The 20,122-nt window shown below is 42.3% G+C and overlaps 1 protein-coding gene across 1 annotated transcript in view; it reads left to right on the top strand.

The window, feature by feature from the left end:
• ctps1b (CTP synthase 1b) overlaps positions 1–19,657 on the top strand; it is a 20,098-nt gene extending 441 nt beyond the window's left edge. Inside the window, exons 2-18 of the mRNA XM_063199074.1 lie at positions 960–1,140; positions 1,549–1,719; positions 4,420–4,520; positions 4,857–4,973; positions 5,593–5,676; positions 7,892–7,972; positions 9,119–9,270; positions 9,605–9,737; positions 13,645–13,733; positions 14,286–14,380; positions 14,639–14,701; positions 14,960–15,003; positions 15,776–15,872; positions 16,373–16,428; positions 16,710–16,806; positions 17,168–17,312; positions 18,356–19,657. Of these exons, the coding sequence (XP_063055144.1) occupies positions 975–1,140; positions 1,549–1,719; positions 4,420–4,520; positions 4,857–4,973; positions 5,593–5,676; positions 7,892–7,972; positions 9,119–9,270; positions 9,605–9,737; positions 13,645–13,733; positions 14,286–14,380; positions 14,639–14,701; positions 14,960–15,003; positions 15,776–15,872; positions 16,373–16,428; positions 16,710–16,806; positions 17,168–17,312; positions 18,356–18,428 (1,764 nt within the window). The 5' untranslated portion in view covers positions 960–974 and the 3' untranslated portion in view covers positions 18,429–19,657. The remainder of the gene's footprint in view (positions 1–959; positions 1,141–1,548; positions 1,720–4,419; positions 4,521–4,856; positions 4,974–5,592; positions 5,677–7,891; positions 7,973–9,118; positions 9,271–9,604; positions 9,738–13,644; positions 13,734–14,285; positions 14,381–14,638; positions 14,702–14,959; positions 15,004–15,775; positions 15,873–16,372; positions 16,429–16,709; positions 16,807–17,167; positions 17,313–18,355) is intronic.
• Positions 19,658–20,122: the final 465 nt, after the last annotated feature.

Raw genomic sequence — 20,122 nt, 5'->3', positions numbered from 1 at the left:
CCATCTGAAATAGTGCAAATATGATCAATTTGAGCTTGAATGTGGGACTCTGGTTCGGTGCTTTGTGAGTAATGTGTCTAGTAATATGTGGACTTACTCTGACACTGACATATAATAAACCGTACAGTTTCTTACTAATAACCTATCAAGGGGTCGCTCAACATGTCGAGTTTTATATTTTGCCCACCACCAGCAGAGATACCGGTATGACATCCAGGAAATGGCATATTTCCCGCCAAAGATTCTATTTCATATACAACAAAATGTTTTTAATGTGTACGTAGGCATTATTTGTGACAATAAACTACATATGTGGACATTACTTGACTTGATTGTGATTAATATATTGCAAAGACTGTGAGTCTATCAAAGTCTTCAGGCGGTTCAGTTCCTATACTCATCCATACTGTTGTTGACATAAAACATGTGGACTGCACTTGTGTTGACAGACCCGCCTCCCTCATGCGCGGACCAATGAGATATACTCATGAACGGCGTGACGTTTTCCATGTGCGTTACGCCCATTTGTGGGGGAAAACAACACATGCAAGTCAATTGGTGATGTTGGGGATTAATAAACGAAAGATACGGACCTGTAGACTAGCGTTGTTCACGCGCAACATGCCGAAAACGTGTTCCGTTGCCGGTTGTTCAAATAATATAGCCAAACAGCCGTGGCTGAAGCATGGAATGTATTCATTTAGGCTAGCCAATGTAGCATGTAAGTCAATGAGACATTCGGTTTGTTTTCACCCATAAAGGGGCGTAACGCAAATTTAAGAGCAAAGTACCCGGATGACCGTTCATGAGTATAGGGCATTCGTCACCACCACTGGCATGTGATTGGCTGAATATTGCCCGGTGTATCTGTGTCTGATTTTCCTGACAGTGTTTCTGTATGTCAAATTATGACCATAATCTCAAAACGTTTGAACTCATTGACATGCTTTCTCATTTAGTGTCCAGCAGCCACAATGAAGTACATTCTGGTCACGGGTGGTGTCATCTCTGGTATCGGTAAAGGAATTATTGCCAGCAGTGTGGGCACTATTCTGAAATCATGTGGCCTCCATGTCACCGCCATTAAGATCGACCCATACATCAATATTGATGCAGGCACATTTTCACCCTATGAGCACGGTAAGAGATTTTCTGCTGCTGATCATTTTTTAATGCTTGACTTACAGGTGCATTGGCCAAATGTCGGTATTCATCCACACAGATATATGCTGACGCGGTGACATAATTAATGTTTTCATACCCATCATACACATTATTCATTATAGCCTACTTTCAGATCCAAATCTATAAAAAAGAATGTACTAAAGATCATTTTGAGAAGGCACATTGATAAGACCACTTGCAAAGTATGCAGACCTGTCCAGTGTAGTTGTTTGTGGCTGTGTGCTCACTTTACAGAACAGCAAATTGTGTGTAGGCGGCCTATTTGTTTGCTAATTCCAACCTTGTTATGGAAAGGCTTTCTTAACTATCTGCCTATAGCTATGGTACTCGTACTTTGACGTAACAATGGAATCTCTGTATTAGGTGAGGTGTTTGTGCTGGATGATGGCGGTGAGGTGGACCTGGACTTGGGGAACTATGAGCGCTTCCTGGATATCCGCCTCACCAAAGACAACAACCTGACCACAGGCAAAATCTACCAGTCCGTCATCAACAAGGAGAGAAGGGGAGATTACCTGGGTAAAACGGTTCAAGGTAAAGGTGCTATGCTGTGTTGTGCTTCAAATTAATGTTGCATAGTCCTACCGATGGGTCAAAGACGTGCAAAATGGCATTGTCATTCAGTGTAACGGATGCCTTCTGCTGACTGTAACTGTAAAAAGCATGACTCTTTTTATTTATTTATTGTTACAGGGAATTCATGAAAGGCTTGGCTGTCATCCATTCACTTGAAACAATTTAAAAATCATGTTTTTTAGCAGTTACAGCCGGCGGAAGGTGTCCGTTACACTGAATGACAAAGACGTCTTTGACCCTGATGTACATACACATACCTGCCGACCATTACGCATTTTGTGTAGCAGATACGGATTTTGACATCAAACTACGGCGCTGTCAATTCAAAATACGGGAAAAAACAATAGCAAAGTGTGTTCATGGGCCCTTATAAATTGCTCTGTAGACTTGCAACCAGACAGAGCCGTAGACATGGCTCTGCTTGCAATTGTCTCGCGCTGGCCTTTCCATTGGCCAGCAACGTGTGGGGGGGAATATTGACCAATCAGAGCGCTAGTTTGGATGTCTTCATTTGTTGTACTGCGCTCACTGACTTGAATACTCAGTGGCTGCGCTCCTCTCGAGTCGAGGCATCAGCTGCCGATAGAAAGTTTGCTTCGAAATCACACAAGCAGAGAGACTGGTTAATGTACTCCTATAATCTCTGAAACAAGTATCCCCCTCCTGTCATCATGTATTATCCATCTTGGTACTGTCGCTGTAGTTTTACAAGTGAGCACCGTCAAAATCACCGTTTCAAAGGTAAATGGACTTTGAGAAAGGTAGCCTGTATGGGAATAGTGAATTGCGTCCAGTTGCTAAATCCGTAAACTTATGAAAATAAATAAAGGCCGAGGTCTGTCGTAATGATTCACCCAATGTTTCGCCGTAGTTGACGGCAATATGTTGTTGCTTGTTTTGATATTGGACCGAAACGAGATTACTTCCGAATGAGAAAATGTGTCGGTGACCGCGCTATAAATTAGCAGATTAGCAGCAAACTAAATTCGGTTTCCCTTTGCGCCGGATCATTTTAACTCGGGAAAATAAAGCGATAGTTCTAACGGTTGTGCTCGGAGTAGGTCTACATCCGTAACCTACCATGACACCGTATAGGAATACTGTTCCCCCCTGAGTCATGGCCCATTCTGTGAACAGGTGTAGCCTAACCGGTCGTGCGTCATACCAAATATGCATCACTCCACGACTAGCCTAGGCCTACTATCCGTAATCACGTATGGCAATCTATTAATAAAATCAATTCTCCTATCATCATATATGTGCCGAACAGTGAACAATAGCCAACTCATGACGGCAGATGAGGGTATAGGCCTACTATTATGCAGAGAAGTGAAAAAAAAGAAGCGATGCCCCTCAAGTTACCGTGGAAGTTCCAAGAGCATTGGCCATTAGCCCCCGTCCCTCAGTAGAGCCACTACATGACGCATTTTGTACTGAATGAATGCTGAACGTGTGATTTTGATGTTAGCCCCCAAGGTTATAATATTAACCTGATATTATCCTAGCTTCGATAACACTTGTCTTTATCTTTTTCTCTACTGCTGATGCTTATTCACAGTAGGTGACAACATCACCATTTATTAATATTGGGGGAGATGATGTAAGAATCATCACAATTCAACTTTTTGTTCATAAAAATCACTGAAATGCCTCTGTATTTTATAATCAAATTATACATTTTCCTACATGTACCTTCTACAGCCAAAAAAAGTAATCAGCAAATGCTTCAATTTCATACTCAATTCCAGCTCCTTAACACCCCTCAAGTGACCAAATGCTCTGTTTGGCTGGTACATAGCCACTTAGGCCTAGGCCTACTAGCCAGACTGGTGGTATGTTTGACTAGTAAGATTAACAGCCATATTGGCTGGTGATCAATAAAGTTAATTTAGAGGCCTGAATTCCAGCACACTAGATCATAGCATTTTATTGGTGTTATGGTGTGAAACAAAAAAAAACATCTTTCATGAAAGTTTATTAAATTATGGTAGTTCAAAGTACTGTGAAGAGCAAGATAAACTATTTGCCAGATACACTGGATGTTAGGCTAAAATGCCTTAAAATGCAGGAAATTGCATCTAAGAAAAGCATTTTTTTCTAGGAGAGGACCCCCCTGCCTGAATGAAGTGTCTCATATCTTCCCTGTTGACATTTGGCAACCCTAGGTGTAGGGCAGACTATGCAAAACAAAGTAGCCTCTCAGATGGGCCCGCTGGCGACCCCGTTGCTTTGCCATGCCAAGTTGTTGCGCCGTGAATTGCCGCGTCGCGATAAGTTGCTACTCAAAAAGAAATGTAAAGGTTGGCAGGTATGCATACAGCATACCGATATTCTGCTTATGTTATATGTATATCGGTCAAACGTTTTAGAGCACCTTAATATATCTAGTTATTTATTGCCACTTGTAAACAGTTGTAAACATCCATTGCCAGTTGTAAACATTCATTGCATAGGTAAGTACTAAATAGGCAGATGTAAAGAAAAAGGTTTCCTTCATCATGAAATTGGCTACACTGGACAGAAGAGAGAAATCCAACCAACCCTTCCACACATTTATTACAAGGGAAAGCCCATTTTATAGACATTGCTTGGATGTGTTAAAGCATGCAATGAATTCTCTTTTGCCTTCTATTGTAACGTCACCTTCTTGTGTACCAGTTGTGCCCCACATCACGGATGCCATCCAGGAGTGGGTCATGAGACAGGCCAAAGTGTGTGTGGACGACGATGGAGTGGAGCCGCAAGTCTGTGTTATTGAGGCACGTATCGTGATGGATTTTACCTATTCCCTATGTGGCGTGTGTGTGTGTTTACTGTATATATAGACATACAATGTGTCTTCATTTGTACCAAAGCCACTCTGTTTGCTCTTTATTAACCTCAATGCTGTATGAATATATTCAGGTGTTAACACTGTAGCTTGTAGTAACAGTGTTCTTTCTTTCTTTCTTTCTTTCTTTCTTTCTTTCTTTCTTTCTTTCTTTCTTTCTTCCTTTCTTCCTTTCTTGATAAACTACTGTATGAATATAAACACTGTAGCTTGTAAGTAACAGTGTGCCAGAGTGGCATCATGATGATATGTCCTCTGTGATCAGCTTGGGGGCACTGTAGGGGACATTGAGAGCATGCCGTTCATCGAGGCCTTCAGGCAGTTCCAGTTCAAGGTCCGGAGGGAGAACTTCTGCAACATCCACGTCAGTCTTGTCCCTCAGGTAAAGTCCAGAAACTCACCAGAGCATAATAGCGGAGTAGATTGTGTTACTCGTGCATCAGCATCAACTATAACCGGGCGAATACACCGGCGGGGTCAAGATTAACCAACAGAGAATCGCTGGACCGTTCAGCAAGAGCAATACGAGCGTTGGAAGCGACAGAGTATGTCCGCTAAAAAGCAGAATGCAAGCATACCGGCTTTCCCATTGGTTGTGGCGGCTATCTCCAAACCGCATTTTAACTCATTTCCTTAACATTCGCTCAAGTCCAGCTACAAACTGTCGCTCATATTGCCTCTAGTCGCTCTACTCTTCTCTCGCCAGCGAGTCAATACAAAGTCAATTACTTCTGTCGCCGGAATCACTCAAGTTGCGTTTTGGACTATTCTTGCCTTAAGAAGCTATAAATGGACATCCATACGGTGTAATGCCAAATGGGATGCTTCCCCCCCCCCCCTTTGCTGCAACAAAGTTTGATTCCCATGTGTGTAAAGTGTCGGTTGAAAGTGACAGGGTGGAGTAGGAGGTAATGTTTGTGTGAGGAAGGCACCATGTTCATGGTACCTCAGTGAAGGAGCTGTTTTGGTGACTCCTCTGTGTTGTGTGTTTGAATCCCCAGCCCAGCACCACAGGGGAACAGAAGACCAAGCCGACCCAGAACAGTGTACGGGAGCTGCGGGGGCTAGGCCTGTCCCCAGACCTGGTAAGAGCCATGGTCACTACACACTGGGTCCATTCCATTATCTAAAGTTTCCCAGCTGTCAGTCTAGGCACAAGAACATGTTGGGGACTTTTCCCCATTTCTCATCCCTATTGCAAATAATGACAAAATGACCTTTGAATTGCACCTTTGCGAGATGTTGAATTAAACTTGCGATGTCATGGCAAGGCAAGGCAATTTTATTTGTATAGCGCATTTCATACACAGATGTAGTTCAATGTGCTTCACAAAAATATTAATGTGTAACAAGCAAGCACAAGGGAGGACGGGGGTTTGGGTAATGGAATGGACCCACTTGCCATTACATTTTATTAGGGATGCACCGGTACCACTTTTTTGAAAACCGATACAGGTACGAGTACATTAATGTGTGTACTTGCCGATACTGAGTACCGATACCGATACCTTTTACCACCAAAATACAATGAAAATAAATGCATGGCCTTGTTTTTTTCCACCTGTGATATTTGTATTGTCCATTTCCATGTAGATTTAAATGTTATTAAATGTATGAGGTGGCACTTTTTTCCCATGCTGCTTTCAAGTCCACAGAACGTGACAAGATTTTTCATTGTTTTGTGTAATAGCAGTATCGTTCCTGGTATCGGCAAGTGCTTGACGAGTACGAGTACGAGTATAATGAGCAGTTTCGGCAGCCGAAACCGATACTGGTGCATTCCTACATTTTATACAGAATCATGCCATGACCGTGAACCATATGTGCACACTATTCAAAATGCGGACAGCTGTTTAATTGTCCAATAACGTTTTAAGACCCGTCTGAATATGTGGGTTAGAAGTTATTATCAGTGATGGGCAGTAGCTTTGCTACTTGTAGCGAAACTACTAGTTTAACTACATTCCCCAGTAGCTTGGTTGTAGCGTCACTACTTTATGTATGGAGTAACTACTTAAGCTATTTTTTGTCTCAAGTAGCGACGTAGCTTCCACAAAAGCTACATTGTCCCGCAATGTTGCTCGAAGAAAATGTTTTGACTCTCTTTCCCTCCTGCATGAAATGAAGTCAGAGGTGGGATATAGCCTACTTGTGTTCCATGCTACTTTTTAACACCTTACCTTAGCAGCAAAAAAAAATTGTTTTTGCTTATAACGTTCTATATTATGAAAGTTAACCGCGAGTAGCAGCAGTTCTCAATTGCGATGCGCACATCGTAATGCGAGCTCATGTAAGGTATGTAAAAATGTTAGTGGGGTGGGGTGGGGGGAGAGGGGGGATGAGTGCCCCACACTGTCCCACACTGTCCCTCAGAAACATATCCATGTCCCCCCTTGGACTTATTGGGGTCACCCTAGACCTGTGGCCTATAATGATAACATACTGAATGTATAATAAATATCAATGAAGTATAGGCCTAATTAGATCAAATAAGTTTTGTTTAATGAAAGTAGGCCTACTGTTATTTTAAATCAAGCTGACATTATGTTGGGACAATGTAGCTTCTATTGTAGTGAACTACATTTCCACATTTTTGAAGCTTAGCTCACTACATTTCTGATGGTGGTAGCTTTAGTGTAGTGAAGCTTAATTTATGGTTGAGTAGCTGATAGCTTAGCTCACTACATTTTACAAGTAGCTTGCCCAACACTGGTTATTATATTATCACTATATGCATGCAATTTACACTATACATTTCTGCAATGTACACTACATGTGCAGAAGACATGAAGCCTTTCTGTGTCCTCCTATCAGGGAGTACCTTTTGTCATTTATATTGTTATTGTACAGTAGATGGTTGAATTTGGCTGTATTGGAAGTAGGGCTGGGCGATATGGAAAAAAACAATATCACGATATGGATTACTTTATATCGCGATAACGATATATATCACGATATACATACACAATTACATACGTTTTCAGTTATTCTCTTTATTTGCTCTTTATTTTTTTCATGTCGCAAAACAACCTTTCTTTAAAATGGATATTTTTTTATTTTCTTATTTTTACAGTTTCATAACTTATAGTGTGTATTGTGACAACATGAAATATAATTAAATGATATTCAATTGTATAAAATTTATAAAATGACTATCACGATATAAACGATATAGGAGAAAGGTCACGATATACACTTTTATATCACGATAACGATATATATCGTCATATTGGCCTGCCCTAATTGGAAGTGGCTAAACATAAACAAGGTGTTCTTCAAGCTGTAACCTGCTGTATGCAGATTGTGTGCCGGTGTACCACAGTTCTGGACTCTGCCGTCAAGGAGAAGATCTCCATGTTCTGCCATGTGGAGCCAGAGCAGGTAAGCTCCACCCTATGGGCGGTAGGTGACTCAGTTGGTACAGGAGCCTGTTCCACAACTAGAAAGTTGCAGGTTCAAGCCCTGCTCTGTCTGACTCCCATCGATGTATCCTTGAGCATGAATGATGCATGTACTTAACCGCAAATTGCTCCTGGTGGCATGGTGGTACCCTGCGTAGAAGCCATGGCCATCAGTGTGTAAATGTGAGTGTGAATGGGTGAATGTGAGGCATAACTGTAAAGCGATTTGAGTGCTCGAAGGAGTGAGAAAGCACATATAAATGCAGTCCATTTACCACCCAAACAAAGCGTCACTATTGTCCAACTTGAGCCATTACTGATATCTTTCATGCTGTCGTTCCACAGTCGGTTGTCAGGTTTTTTTTTTTTTTTTTGAAGGACAAGAAATCGCCATCTGCGACTGACTCATTTTAATGATACTCATTGGGATTTTTCTATGTGACTAGGCGATTTCCACGCTGCTCTTGGTCCGGTGCTAAGCGGATTTGCTCATTAAAGTAACACAATCCCCTCTTGCGATCTTGTGATGCTTGTAAATCTCGAGTCTGATCTGATGAGGTGGCTGATAGCGCCTCATTTAACTCCCATCAACGCCCTTCATCCTCAGCGACGCCACATTCTGCTGATGCATGCATATTGTATATGCTCTGTGATTCTAGTCAGAACAGATTGTATTGTAGATTTTACCGCAGAGAATACAAATACTCCTCCAAAACAATTAGAATAAATAGAATTGAGTAGAATAGAATAGATTGCCTTTTGTTGTTTCGGTTATCATGCACAATTTACTTTTTCAGTTAGGACTTTAAACCCCCTGCACTTATTGTGATCAAAAGCGTATTTAACCCATTGTGTCCTGGAAACACATATTACGCTGCATTCAGGTTTTTGAGATTTGAGCTGTTTTATTAAAAATGTTGGTAAGTTAGACCTGAATGAACCCATTTTAAGGCAAAACGAGGATCTTAGATTTTAAATGTAACTCATTTCATGTTTGTATGTGCTTCGGAGGCTGAGATATTTAGGATTTAATAGGCAGAGGGCACCCTTTCCCAAAAAGGGCTTAGGACAAAGTGGGTTAAAAAGAGGATATCGTTATAAACTCCTACTCTTGTTGTGGCCTTAGGTGATCTGTGTCCATGACGTGTCGTCCATCTACCGCGTGCCACTGCTGCTGGAGGACCAGGGCATCATGGGATACTTCTGCTCACGCCTCAACCTGGCCGTCGACATGCGGCCCCGCAGACTGCTCACCAAGTGGAAGGAGATGTCCGACAGGTGAGCGCGTTTGGTGTGTGTGTGTATGTGTGTGTGTGTGTGTGTGTGTGAATCTGAGGAAGACAATGGTCGAAATGTAATCTTGCCATGGAATAAATAATAATAAAAAATCGAATTTTACTGTACGCTTGCCAACTCCTCCCTCCAAAACTACACAAAGGCTGTTATCACAAAATTAGTTTCTGAGTTGGCGTCTATTTTTCAGTAAAGTGTGTGTGCGTGCGTGCGTGCGTGCGTGCGTGCGTGCGTGCGGGTGTGTGTGTGTGTGTGTGTGTGTGTGTGTGTGTGCATGCTTGCATGTCTGTGTGTGTGTGTGTGTGTGTGTACCCCTCAGGTCAGACCGGCTCCTGGAGCACTGCTCCATCGCCCTGGTGGGGAAGTACACCAAGCTGTCGGACTCCTACGCCTCCGTCATCAAGGCCCTGGAGCACTCCGCCCTCGCCATCAACCACAAGCTGGAGGTCAAGGTAACCCGGGCTCCTCCGCACCACATCAGTGTTTCCCAACCTTTTTTGGTCTTGCATACCACCTTAAGCCTTTTTGTTTCATCATGAGTAAACCCTGACTCGTGCTGACCATGCTCCATACATTTTTTGCCACGTACCCACAGCAGTGCGATTGTGTACACCTAATGGTACACATACTCCTGCACTAGTCTATCAAACTTACCACTGGGATTCTAGTATAGTATAGTCATTTAAATGTATTAATCTCGAGGGAATTAAGGGCCAAGGGAGTATGTGTATGTATGTATGTATGTATCAGGGTTGGAAATAAGCAAATAAATTTCAGGGCTGACGGGTACATTTTTCAACCCACCAGTCAAAATTAGCTAGTGACTGGTAGATTTTAAAATCTACCTGCCACAGTGACTGGTGGGCGAAAGAATTAAGTTCCACCCATGGTTCGAGTTACGGGGGGACTCTGGGGATCTGAGTACCCCCAGAACCAGAGGTTGCGCTAGACTTTTTCACAGTCGGTCATTTTGACGGACAGGGTCGAAAAAAATCCGTCATCGCCTATTTTTTAAATTCGCCACCTAGTTTCTCAATGTGGGGGGTCGCGAGAACACCGAGAACAACACATGCGCAATTGCGGCCAATTGAGAGTAAACCGCTGTGAATACACCCCCTTTCACTCGACATTCATTCTCCAACTTCGAGGATGGAGTCAATTTTGCTGTCCACTTTCTCTCTCTGCCTCTCATGGCGCGCGTCTGATTCAGTGTTTAGCGCTATGGTCACCACAAGCACTTTTTTAAAAGACGCGTGCAGGGCTTTATCCAACAGCTGTCAGTCACTCGATTTGCTCTGATTAATGCACCGATTGTAATACAAAGGCGCAGTGTTAAATAATATTCGCGTTGGACTTCACATGCACGATGGAAAGGAAAGCCGTCTTGAAGCAGAAAGGTGTAGCCCAGACAGTACATAAAGGCACTGAAGCCCTACAACAGGAAGACGACCAGATTTCGCAAAACTTTGTTGAAAAATGTCAGCGACGGTAAAGGGAACCTCTCCATACGTAGCCCCATCGGCTTATGTTGCCTCTGGGAGCGCGGTAAAGTTGTCTGAATAAAAAATATATCGCCTATAATGGGTGAACCAGCTATCGAAATGAGAGAAGGTTAGCCGTTTCTGGCAACGTTTGCCAAGTTGTAAGTTGCGTTGCCTGGTAATATTTTGGTTCTTGAATATCCGTCGTTTTTATTAGTTAATGTTCTGAAGCCGTTTTAGACCTGCGTTGCCTTTGAGTGAAGGTTCTGGCTAGCAAACGTGCTATTCGCATATTTGTTTATGTTCCAAGCGAGGAGTTATGAAAGAATGCTTCTATGAAGGGCGATAGAGGGACAACTTCGTCATTGGCAGAAAATCAGATAGTCGGTAAATGTAGGCTTAGGTCTACAAATAGTTCTGAATCTTAAAGTCGAAGTCACACGTGTATGGTGGCAACGTCTTAGTTATTTTAATTCATTATTTTGAGCAAGTGCAGAGGCGCGCGCTCTGCTGCAGCCAGCCGCACAACCCAGCTGCGGCGCATGGTATGACAATCAAGGAGAGAGGGAGAAAGGCAAACGATAGTAGCATGAAATTATCTGCGCTGATAACTATGCCTAATTGAAATGCATATTTGCTCTACTCGATAGAGGCGTAGGCCTATTTAAACTTGTGATTTATTTATCATCACCCTGAATATTGATCCGTCAAAATGACGGACAGGCTTCAGAATTTTCCGTCATCCTTCAAAAAAATCCGTCAATGACGGACATTTGTCGGTTAACGCGACCTCTGCCCAGAACAGAGACCAGACCCCCCGAAAACATGATTTGACATGGTTGAAATGCAGTTTGGATGTCTCAAGGCCTATTGTATACGTATTGCTATTCTATGTTTGCCGACGTGAATAGCATGCTGCAATTTGTGTTGTGTGTGTTACTTGAGTGCTTCGGTGGTTCTTGTGGTTGTGCTCTGTATCGCGCCTTGTGATGAGCCTGGACTGACATTCGATGCATTTCCCGGGGGGTTAACACAGTCCTCTGGGGCTGATGTAGTCGGGCTTTCTGCCTTTTCTTAGAGGGGTCTGCATAAAGTGCCCCTGCTTTTTAAGGTCCCAGCTCATGTTTGTGATGTGAACTTCATGCACGCTGCAGCAGACACCTCTGCGCCAACTTTCTCTCAGAGTGAAAAAGTTGCAAAAAGCTGGAAAAGTTGTAGAGCCCTATCTAAATGATAGGCGTGGCGTCAGCCTGTAGCCTACCTGTTTCATCCCCGTGCGCGAGAGAGAACACAAGTGCATGCAGTAGTCGGGGAAGTCGTGGCAGTTAAATTAAAAAAAAAGAAAGTAGTACTATTAGCGTGTGCGTGCATGGACTGCACCTCGAGAAGTGAAACCAAACGGTTTTCAAAACAGTAGCTCTATACAGACTATCTTGTCACCGTCAACAAGTTAGCTCATTTCCTAAGATGAAGCAATAAGAAAAAATGACGACTGATTAAAAAAAAAAAAGAAACCTATGCCCCCCCCCCCAAAAAAAGGGGGACCCCCCGAAAATCTCGGCATAATTCGAACACTGGTTCCACCCCTGGTATGTATGTGTATGTGTGTGTGCTGGTGTATTGTCTACTTTCACTGGTTCATCAGTAGCCCACTGTCAAGCTGGCAAATGCAATATGTAAATACATGAATGCATGCATGCACACACACCAGTGGCAGTCTAACAGCAGCCATGCTAACAGGATCAAGGTTTCAAATGGCCCATACTAAAGCATAGTTGGAGCTCAGACGACACTTATTGAAGCATACGTTGTGTGAACATTTAGACTGCCCTTGTCATGTCACATGCCATGTGTCAGCCATGCTCAGCTAAGCCGGCGCAAATCTTTGTTTTTCACTGAAGTTGGGTTGTCCTAACGTAAACAAATGGATGGAGGATGATGTCAGCGTGGGATTGATTCTTTTAAAATCAATGAATGAATGTTTACAGTCTGAATGGCACAAGCTGAACACAACTCCTGTACGCATGCAATGCATGCTGTCATTTCGGTCCTCTTGGCAGACAAAGTACAGTATGAGAGCTGTGAGGAGTGAGTATGAGAGCTGTGAGAGCTCTGGAGCTGTGAGGCGTTGGTTATGATTGCCTGTGTGATTTGGAATAGGCTACAATACAGTAGTCATTTTTAAAGGGGTATGCTACTATTTTGAGGCTCAATACATGCTGAGCATGCTACAGTGATCCATTGACTTTCACTAGCTTAGCTACATACTCCCTCTTTTAACTTGTCTTAAAGCAAGACAACGCTTAACATGGAAAATAAGACACTTGACCACCTTTATAAACCCTCACCAACGATTTTAACTGTGTTAAGCCCCAAAATAGTGGCATACCCCTTTAAGTTGGTTATTCCTGTATTCTTTGCTCTTGTTCCTCTGTTGCCTTTCCAAACAAACAAATTGAAAGTATACTATGGTAGACTGTCAGACCACTCTGACCGTAGCCTTGTGTGTTTTGATAATGTCAACAAGACATCAAAACAGCCTCTTATCTTTTACCTGCGTTCTCTACTACTATTTTAATGCTAGATTGTGGTAGATGAATAGGACAAAATGGCAGTAACAAGGAAATATATTTTTCAGTCCCTTTTACTCTCCCACACTCTTCTGATTTCCTCCCCCCGCATGCTCACCCTGTTCCTTTCACTCAATCACCCTATGCCACCCCCCCCCTCTCTCTATCTTGCTCTCTCCATGTATTCCTTATTTCTTTCTCTTCTGTCTCTTTCCTGCCATCATTTGTTCCATCTTGTCCCATTCTCTTTCTATTCCTTCATTCCGTCTTCCTATCTTTCTTCTATTCCCTGTCTTGTCTTCCTCTAGTACATAGACTCTGCAGACCTGGAGGAGTCTACATTGGAAGCAGATCCAGTAAAGTACCACGAGGCCTGGCAGAAGCTCTGCAGCTCAGAGTTAGTGTCTCTGTGTGTGTGTGTTTGTCTGTATGTGTGTCTGTGTGTGTGGTTGTGCGTGCATGTTTGGGCGTTATGTGCGCACATGTGCCTGCGTGCTCTCCCACGTGCCACGCCTTCTCCCACTCTGTAAACGTTAACCGCACTCGCTCTTTTACTGGTGAAAGACCATTTTTTTTTTCATTTTACTGCTCTGCATGACGGCTTTTTTTTATTATTTTATTTACCAACATACTGTATCTGTTAAAACCTTTGATATCAGAGTGGAACACAAGAATGTATCCATACACATAAATTCAATATATGATAGTTTATTTAAAATGATTGTTTACTGTTGCTTATTTTACAGAGTATATGTGTCTAGTTTTTGTCAGATGTTGTCAACAGCTGAACTCTAGGGGAATCTTTTTATCTGCCATGAGTGAGGATCTTTGCAGAGAATGCACAGTACAGTCTAGTTGATTTTGGTCTGACTGTCCACCATGCAACGGGCAGTGCGTGAGCGTGAGTGAGTGATTAGTGTGTCCTCTCCTGCTGTGTCCGGTGTCTCAGTGGGATCCTAGTGCCAGGTGGCTTTGGTGTGCGTGGCACAGAGGGCAAGATCCAAGCCATCAACTGGGCCAGGAAACAGAAGAAGCCATTTTTAGGTAAACGAGACCGATTGCGAGTAGCAATTAGCTATTGTAAATCTCCTTTTTGTTTTGACAATGACACGTTTTTTTTTTCTTTGAGTGCACATCAATTTGTATGACAACAGTAGCCTACATATCATGTCATAGTCTTTTTTATAACCAATTCACTGAGGTAATGGTGTATATTATATGACTTGTTGAGTGAGTGATGTTGAGAGGGCTGATGATATCTTTGTTTTTTTGTTTCTCTTTACATTGAATTCCTGTCTGCAGGGGTGTGCTTAGGCATGCAGCTGGCCGTGTGCGAGTTTGCCAGGAATGTGCTTGGCTGGCAAGGTGAGCAATGTGTGAGTGCTTGAGCAATGCCTGAGATGGCTTCTGCTACTGCAGCAGATTCCTGAGTTATTCCTTTGAGTCTCTACTTTTCTGTGTCAAGTAATATAACCGTTAACTTGTGGCTCATGCATTGTGTCACATGACGTACCTCAGAATAAACATAAAGGCATAAAGGGGCTTTAAAATGGGCAATTGCAGCTTACGCACTATTGCTGCGATGGGCACTGACATGCAGCACTATTTTTTTTTTACGCTCAGATGCCAACTCCACTGAATTTTCCCCAGACAGCAAGCATCCAGTGGTATGTACCCACACACCTATTATGTTTTGCAACGATGCATGGATGATATGGCAAAGAATGAGTGCAAACAAATAAAATGACAGTTGAAAGAGAATGTTTTCAAAATACTGAATACTAAGTAAAATGAAGAACAGTGATTTAGTATTTACCCAATTAACCTTTTCAATTTTTGATTTCAATTGTTGGAGTGTGTTGTGTCCTGTTCGAGTTCACTGTTATTGTGAGGCATCAAGGCAGTAGTCGGCTCAACATCTCTGCCCACTTCATTGATCTATATCAGGGGTGGGGAACCTATGTCTCGAGGGCCGTTTGCGGCCCTTGAGGCTGTTTTATCCGGCCCCTGATATCGTTGTAATGCTATGCAACTTCACATAAAATATGACCTGTTTTGTTAAGGAATCTTTGAAATTCCATTTCCAATGCAATCAAGTTATATTCAGGGGACCTAGAGAAGGTGGGGACTGTTTTAAAGGTGTCTACCTTCAATATAGGCATAAATTGCATGGGGAAATCCTGATTTGTGTTCATAGTACAGCCCTCGGAGGACTTTTATGACCCTTGTAGGAATTTGAAGTGGCCCCTCGAATGAAAAAGGTTCCCCACCCCTGATCTGTATCACCATACCTGAAATGAATAGAATGTGCCGTGACGCTCGCTTTGCTTGCATGCATTTTGAGCGTCTTTGGTGGTGTGTATTGTGCAGTAGCAGAACATCTTTACCATGGTGTTACCCCTACATAAGTCTACATGCTTGACGCTTGACTTGTCCCAGGTGATTGACATGCCGGAGCACAACCCAGGCCAGATGGGAGGCACGATGAGACTGGGCAAGAGGAGAACCATGTTCAGGACCACCAGCAGCGTTTTACGTAAGTCTTCAGCCACTCAGAACAACGGCTTGGAGCATTTGACAAATACATTATTACATGGGAGAGCTAAATTCTAAGCACTCGAATCAACACTCAAATCAACATCCCTTCTTACTGTTCCTGCCTTTTCTACGAGCTTGGCATGACAACCAGGTTATCACTGTGAATGCTACTATTAGTAGTTGCTAATGATATTAGATATTACTTATAATAGTACTTGTAACAGCAGTAATGATAATGGTATGTAACGGCTATGTAATAACCAAAGCCCTATGGAATGACTTGAGCCTATTATGAATATTACTATGAATGCTACTATTAGTAGTTCTATTATTACAGCTGCTATTACTAATGATGCTAATGGTATTAGATATTACTTATAATAATACTTGTAACAGCGGTAATGATAATGGTATGTAACAGCTATGTAATAACCAAAGCCCCATGGAATGACTTTAGCCTTATCAACCCCCCCCCCCCACCCCCCCCACCCCATCTAGGGAAGCTGTACGGAGACGCTGAGCATGTCGATGAAAGGCACAGGCATCGCTTTGAGGTGTGTTCTCTCTCTCAGGCCTGTGTGTGTGGATGTACGCATGTGTGTGTCTTTCACGTACAGTATACATGGTTTCATGTATGGTTTCATGGTTCATGTGTCTGTTTTTTTTTTAGTTATTACAAGACGTCTTTGAGTACAATTTCTTTGATGATTGAGAATCTTCACAGCTGGAAAAAGAAGAACTGTTTGAAGCTCCGAAAATAACAGTCCTTGCTTTCAACTGTATCTTGATTTTTCTGTCTCTTTCTATATATAAACCAAGATTTGTTTTCCTGTAGGTTAATCCAGACTTGAAGCACCATTTCGAAGAGAAAGGCCTGCGTTTTGTGGGCCAGGACACAGAAGGGGAACGCATGGAGGTGATCGAGCTGGAAGGTGTGGCCAATGGAAGTATCAGAGATCTCTCTCTCTCTCTCTCTCTCTCTCTCTCTCTGTCTCTGTCTCTGTCTCTGTCTCTCTCTCTCTCTCTCTCTCTCTCTCTCTCTCTCTCTCTCTCTCTCTCTCTCTCTCTCGCTCGCTCGCTCTCTCTACTGCATGTGGTGCTGAGTAACTGTTTCTTAACTGTTCCTGACATTCCTTTGACATCACTTAAGTACAGTTTCTTTACTAACCTCTGCTGTAGTCAAATTCCTTGTTGACGCAACCATACATGGCCCATGAAACTTGATTCAAGAGAAGAAAATCTCAAACCACGTCTGCCTGTCTCTCCTCTCTCTCCCTGATTCCTGACCCGCAGAGCACCCCTACTTCGTGGGCGTGCAGTACCACCCAGAGTTCACGTCTCGGCCCATCAAGCCCTCGCCACCCTACTTCGGCCTCCTGCTGGCCGCCGTGGGGAAGCTGCAGAGCTACCTGCAGAGGGGGTGCCGCCTCTCACCCAGGTGAGAGAACCATGTGACCTGTTCAGGGGCGGAGCACTGGTATTGGGACAGGTTGCGCGGGAGATGTGTCACCCAGTTGAGAGTAGGGCTGGGCGATATGGAAAAAAAAAACACATCACGATATGGATTACTTTATATCACGATAACGATATATATCACGATATAGCACAATTACATACATTTTCAGTTATTCTCTTTATTTGCTCTTTATTTTGATATGTCACAAAACAACCTTTCTTTAAAATGGACCTTTTTTATTCTTATTTCTACAGTTACATTAACTTATAGTGTGTATTGTGACAACAGGGATGTCTTCTCCATGTCTGCCATTTTGAAGTTTATTATTAAGTAAATATTCACGAAAACATCAAATTTGGCAGCACAGTTTCAATGAGCAGCATAGTTGCAATACCTACTCTGGCCACCATTCTACACAGTGCACCTTTAAAACAATGTTGCATTATATTAAAAGAATACAACGATGACTTAGCACATTGTGTCAAACCCACCACTCCAAACCCTGTTTGTAAAACATGCTCTCTACCTGATGGAGGTCTAGCGAGGCACCGGTCTAGCGAGGCATCGGAGGGGGCGTTGCCTGGGGCGACAGTCTCTGATGCAATTCTTTAGAACATTGTTTGTCTTACCCTATGCATGTTACTCAGACATAAAAGTAGTGGTGATGATGTTTGTAGCTGTGCTGCTTGTTACAGTAGTATTGTGCTTTTGTGCTAACACTTGTTACCAGGGCCCTAAATTAACTTTTTGCAACACCAGCCAAAGTGGCTAGAAAATGTTTATCTATGTTAATTAAACACACTCGCACTCATGGGTCAAAGTGGCTTGTAAGTGTGTCTTTTCTACCAGCCAAACTAAAATTTAATCAGTATTTGACCCGTTGGATGGTGTTAATTTAGAGCCCTGCTTGTTGCATATATTTTGACAGTAAAGTACACTGTCTTGACTTTGACTTTGGATGTTTTTTGTGTAACTAATATATTCTTTTGTGTAACTAATATATTCTGGTTTGTGTTCCATTCCAGGGACACATATAGTGACCACAGTGGGAGCAGCACACCAGACTCTGAGATGTCCGAGTTGCGCTTCACCTCGTAATGTCTGACCACAGGTGTGACTTTCCTACACAGTCTTCCCATCCCAGGCCTTCTGCACCATGTGCCTCAGCATGTGAACTGTGGTTGAATGTGAAAGGGCCATTCTTTGATTGTGTAGTTCATGGCATCGGAGGGTCCGCTGCATTGAGTGCAGTTTTCATGCATGGAGTATTCTGATTTCAGATGCTATATTTTCAGTATTCTGTTTAAGAGGGTGTTAACGCGTATATGGATATTCTTTGAAAACATGTAAATCGTTCAAAACTTCGATATTAAAAATATATATATTTTACAGGGCTAAAATACACCCATCACAATAGATGTTTTATTTTTAATCAGATGTCATGTTAATACGTAAACAGATAAGTAAATATCTGTATTTAAAAATATCCACATATGTTTAATAAGTACCTAAAACACGTTCCGGAGTATTCTGCTAGCGAGTGAAACGCCATTCTACAAACGTGCGGAATATTCGGAATGAGTTAACAAGACTCACAAGCAAACGGAATACTGATTCACCATTCCGTTTTAAATCAGAGTATTCTTCACATGTAACTGTCTCACTGTGTTGTCTCCTTCATAGCACACTAGGTAGTGAACGAGTGAATGTTTCAGATGCACCTAAGGCTACTGTTCTCAAGGCCAGAGCACACACCTTGTGTCACTTTAGGAGGTCAAAAGGGAAATCCTGAGCTTTTTTTTTTTTTTTTTAATTGCACTAGATAGATAAGCCACAAGGAATGCACCACTTTAAAAATGAAGGGAGAATTTACAATCATTCATTATACAATATCACTACTTTTGTCTTCCACGTTTTCCACACTTTTCATGTTTGTTACAATATTGTATATGGGCATACTATATACACTTGTATTGACATCCCTTATGTATTTGTGTGTGTGTATTCAATTTGTAATAAGTTATGAACCGTTACCTTTTATGAACATCATGAATGTAACTGCCTTTTTATCACTTTGATTTGACTATTTTTATTATAATGGGGAATGAGGAAATGTGATGAACATATATTTTTTTATTGTTTGGGAGATGACTGTTGTTGCATTGATTTTATTTGAATCAAGAATGAAGTTATATTGATAATAATTTTAAAAAAATGAAACAGGTTAACAGATATGTGAAGCAGTAAGGTGTCTCTAAATATTGTAATGTCAAATGTCGCAAAAATAAATGAAAATACTAATAAATAAAAAAACTTTTGTTACCATACAGTATGTGTATGTTTTCATGGGTATGCATTTGCACACGAATAACCCCACAGTCTATGCTAATACATAAATGTGGTCCTTGCATGCATGTGTACATTTTATCCAAAGCGATTTACAGTTATTACAAGGGTCCCTGCACCAGTGCTGTGTTGGGGTCATACTCCAGAGTGATTCAGCAGTGGAAGAACTAGTGTGAGCTGTTACATTGCCCTGGGGCCACTCATATTCCTGTGACACACCAACATCCATGTTCAAGTCATGTGACACTATACATTGGTGTATGTGGACCAACTGTAACAAGCATTTGAAATTCTCTTGCAGGCTGAATAAAATGACTCCGCAGACCAAATTTGTCCCTGGCTTGAGTTTGACAGCCCTGGTTATCCCTGGTGTAGACATTCTTCCCAAGCCCATTGACTGAAAGGCCGCATCTACCCATTCTCTTCAGTTTTCTTTCTCAATGGGG

Source organism: Engraulis encrasicolus, chromosome 5, assembly GCF_034702125.1.
Source record: "Engraulis encrasicolus isolate BLACKSEA-1 chromosome 5, IST_EnEncr_1.0, whole genome shotgun sequence".
Lineage (NCBI taxonomy): Eukaryota > Metazoa > Chordata > Actinopteri > Clupeiformes > Engraulidae > Engraulis > Engraulis encrasicolus.
Note: the sequence above shows the minus strand (reverse complement) of the source record. Positions and strands in the feature narration are given on the sequence as shown.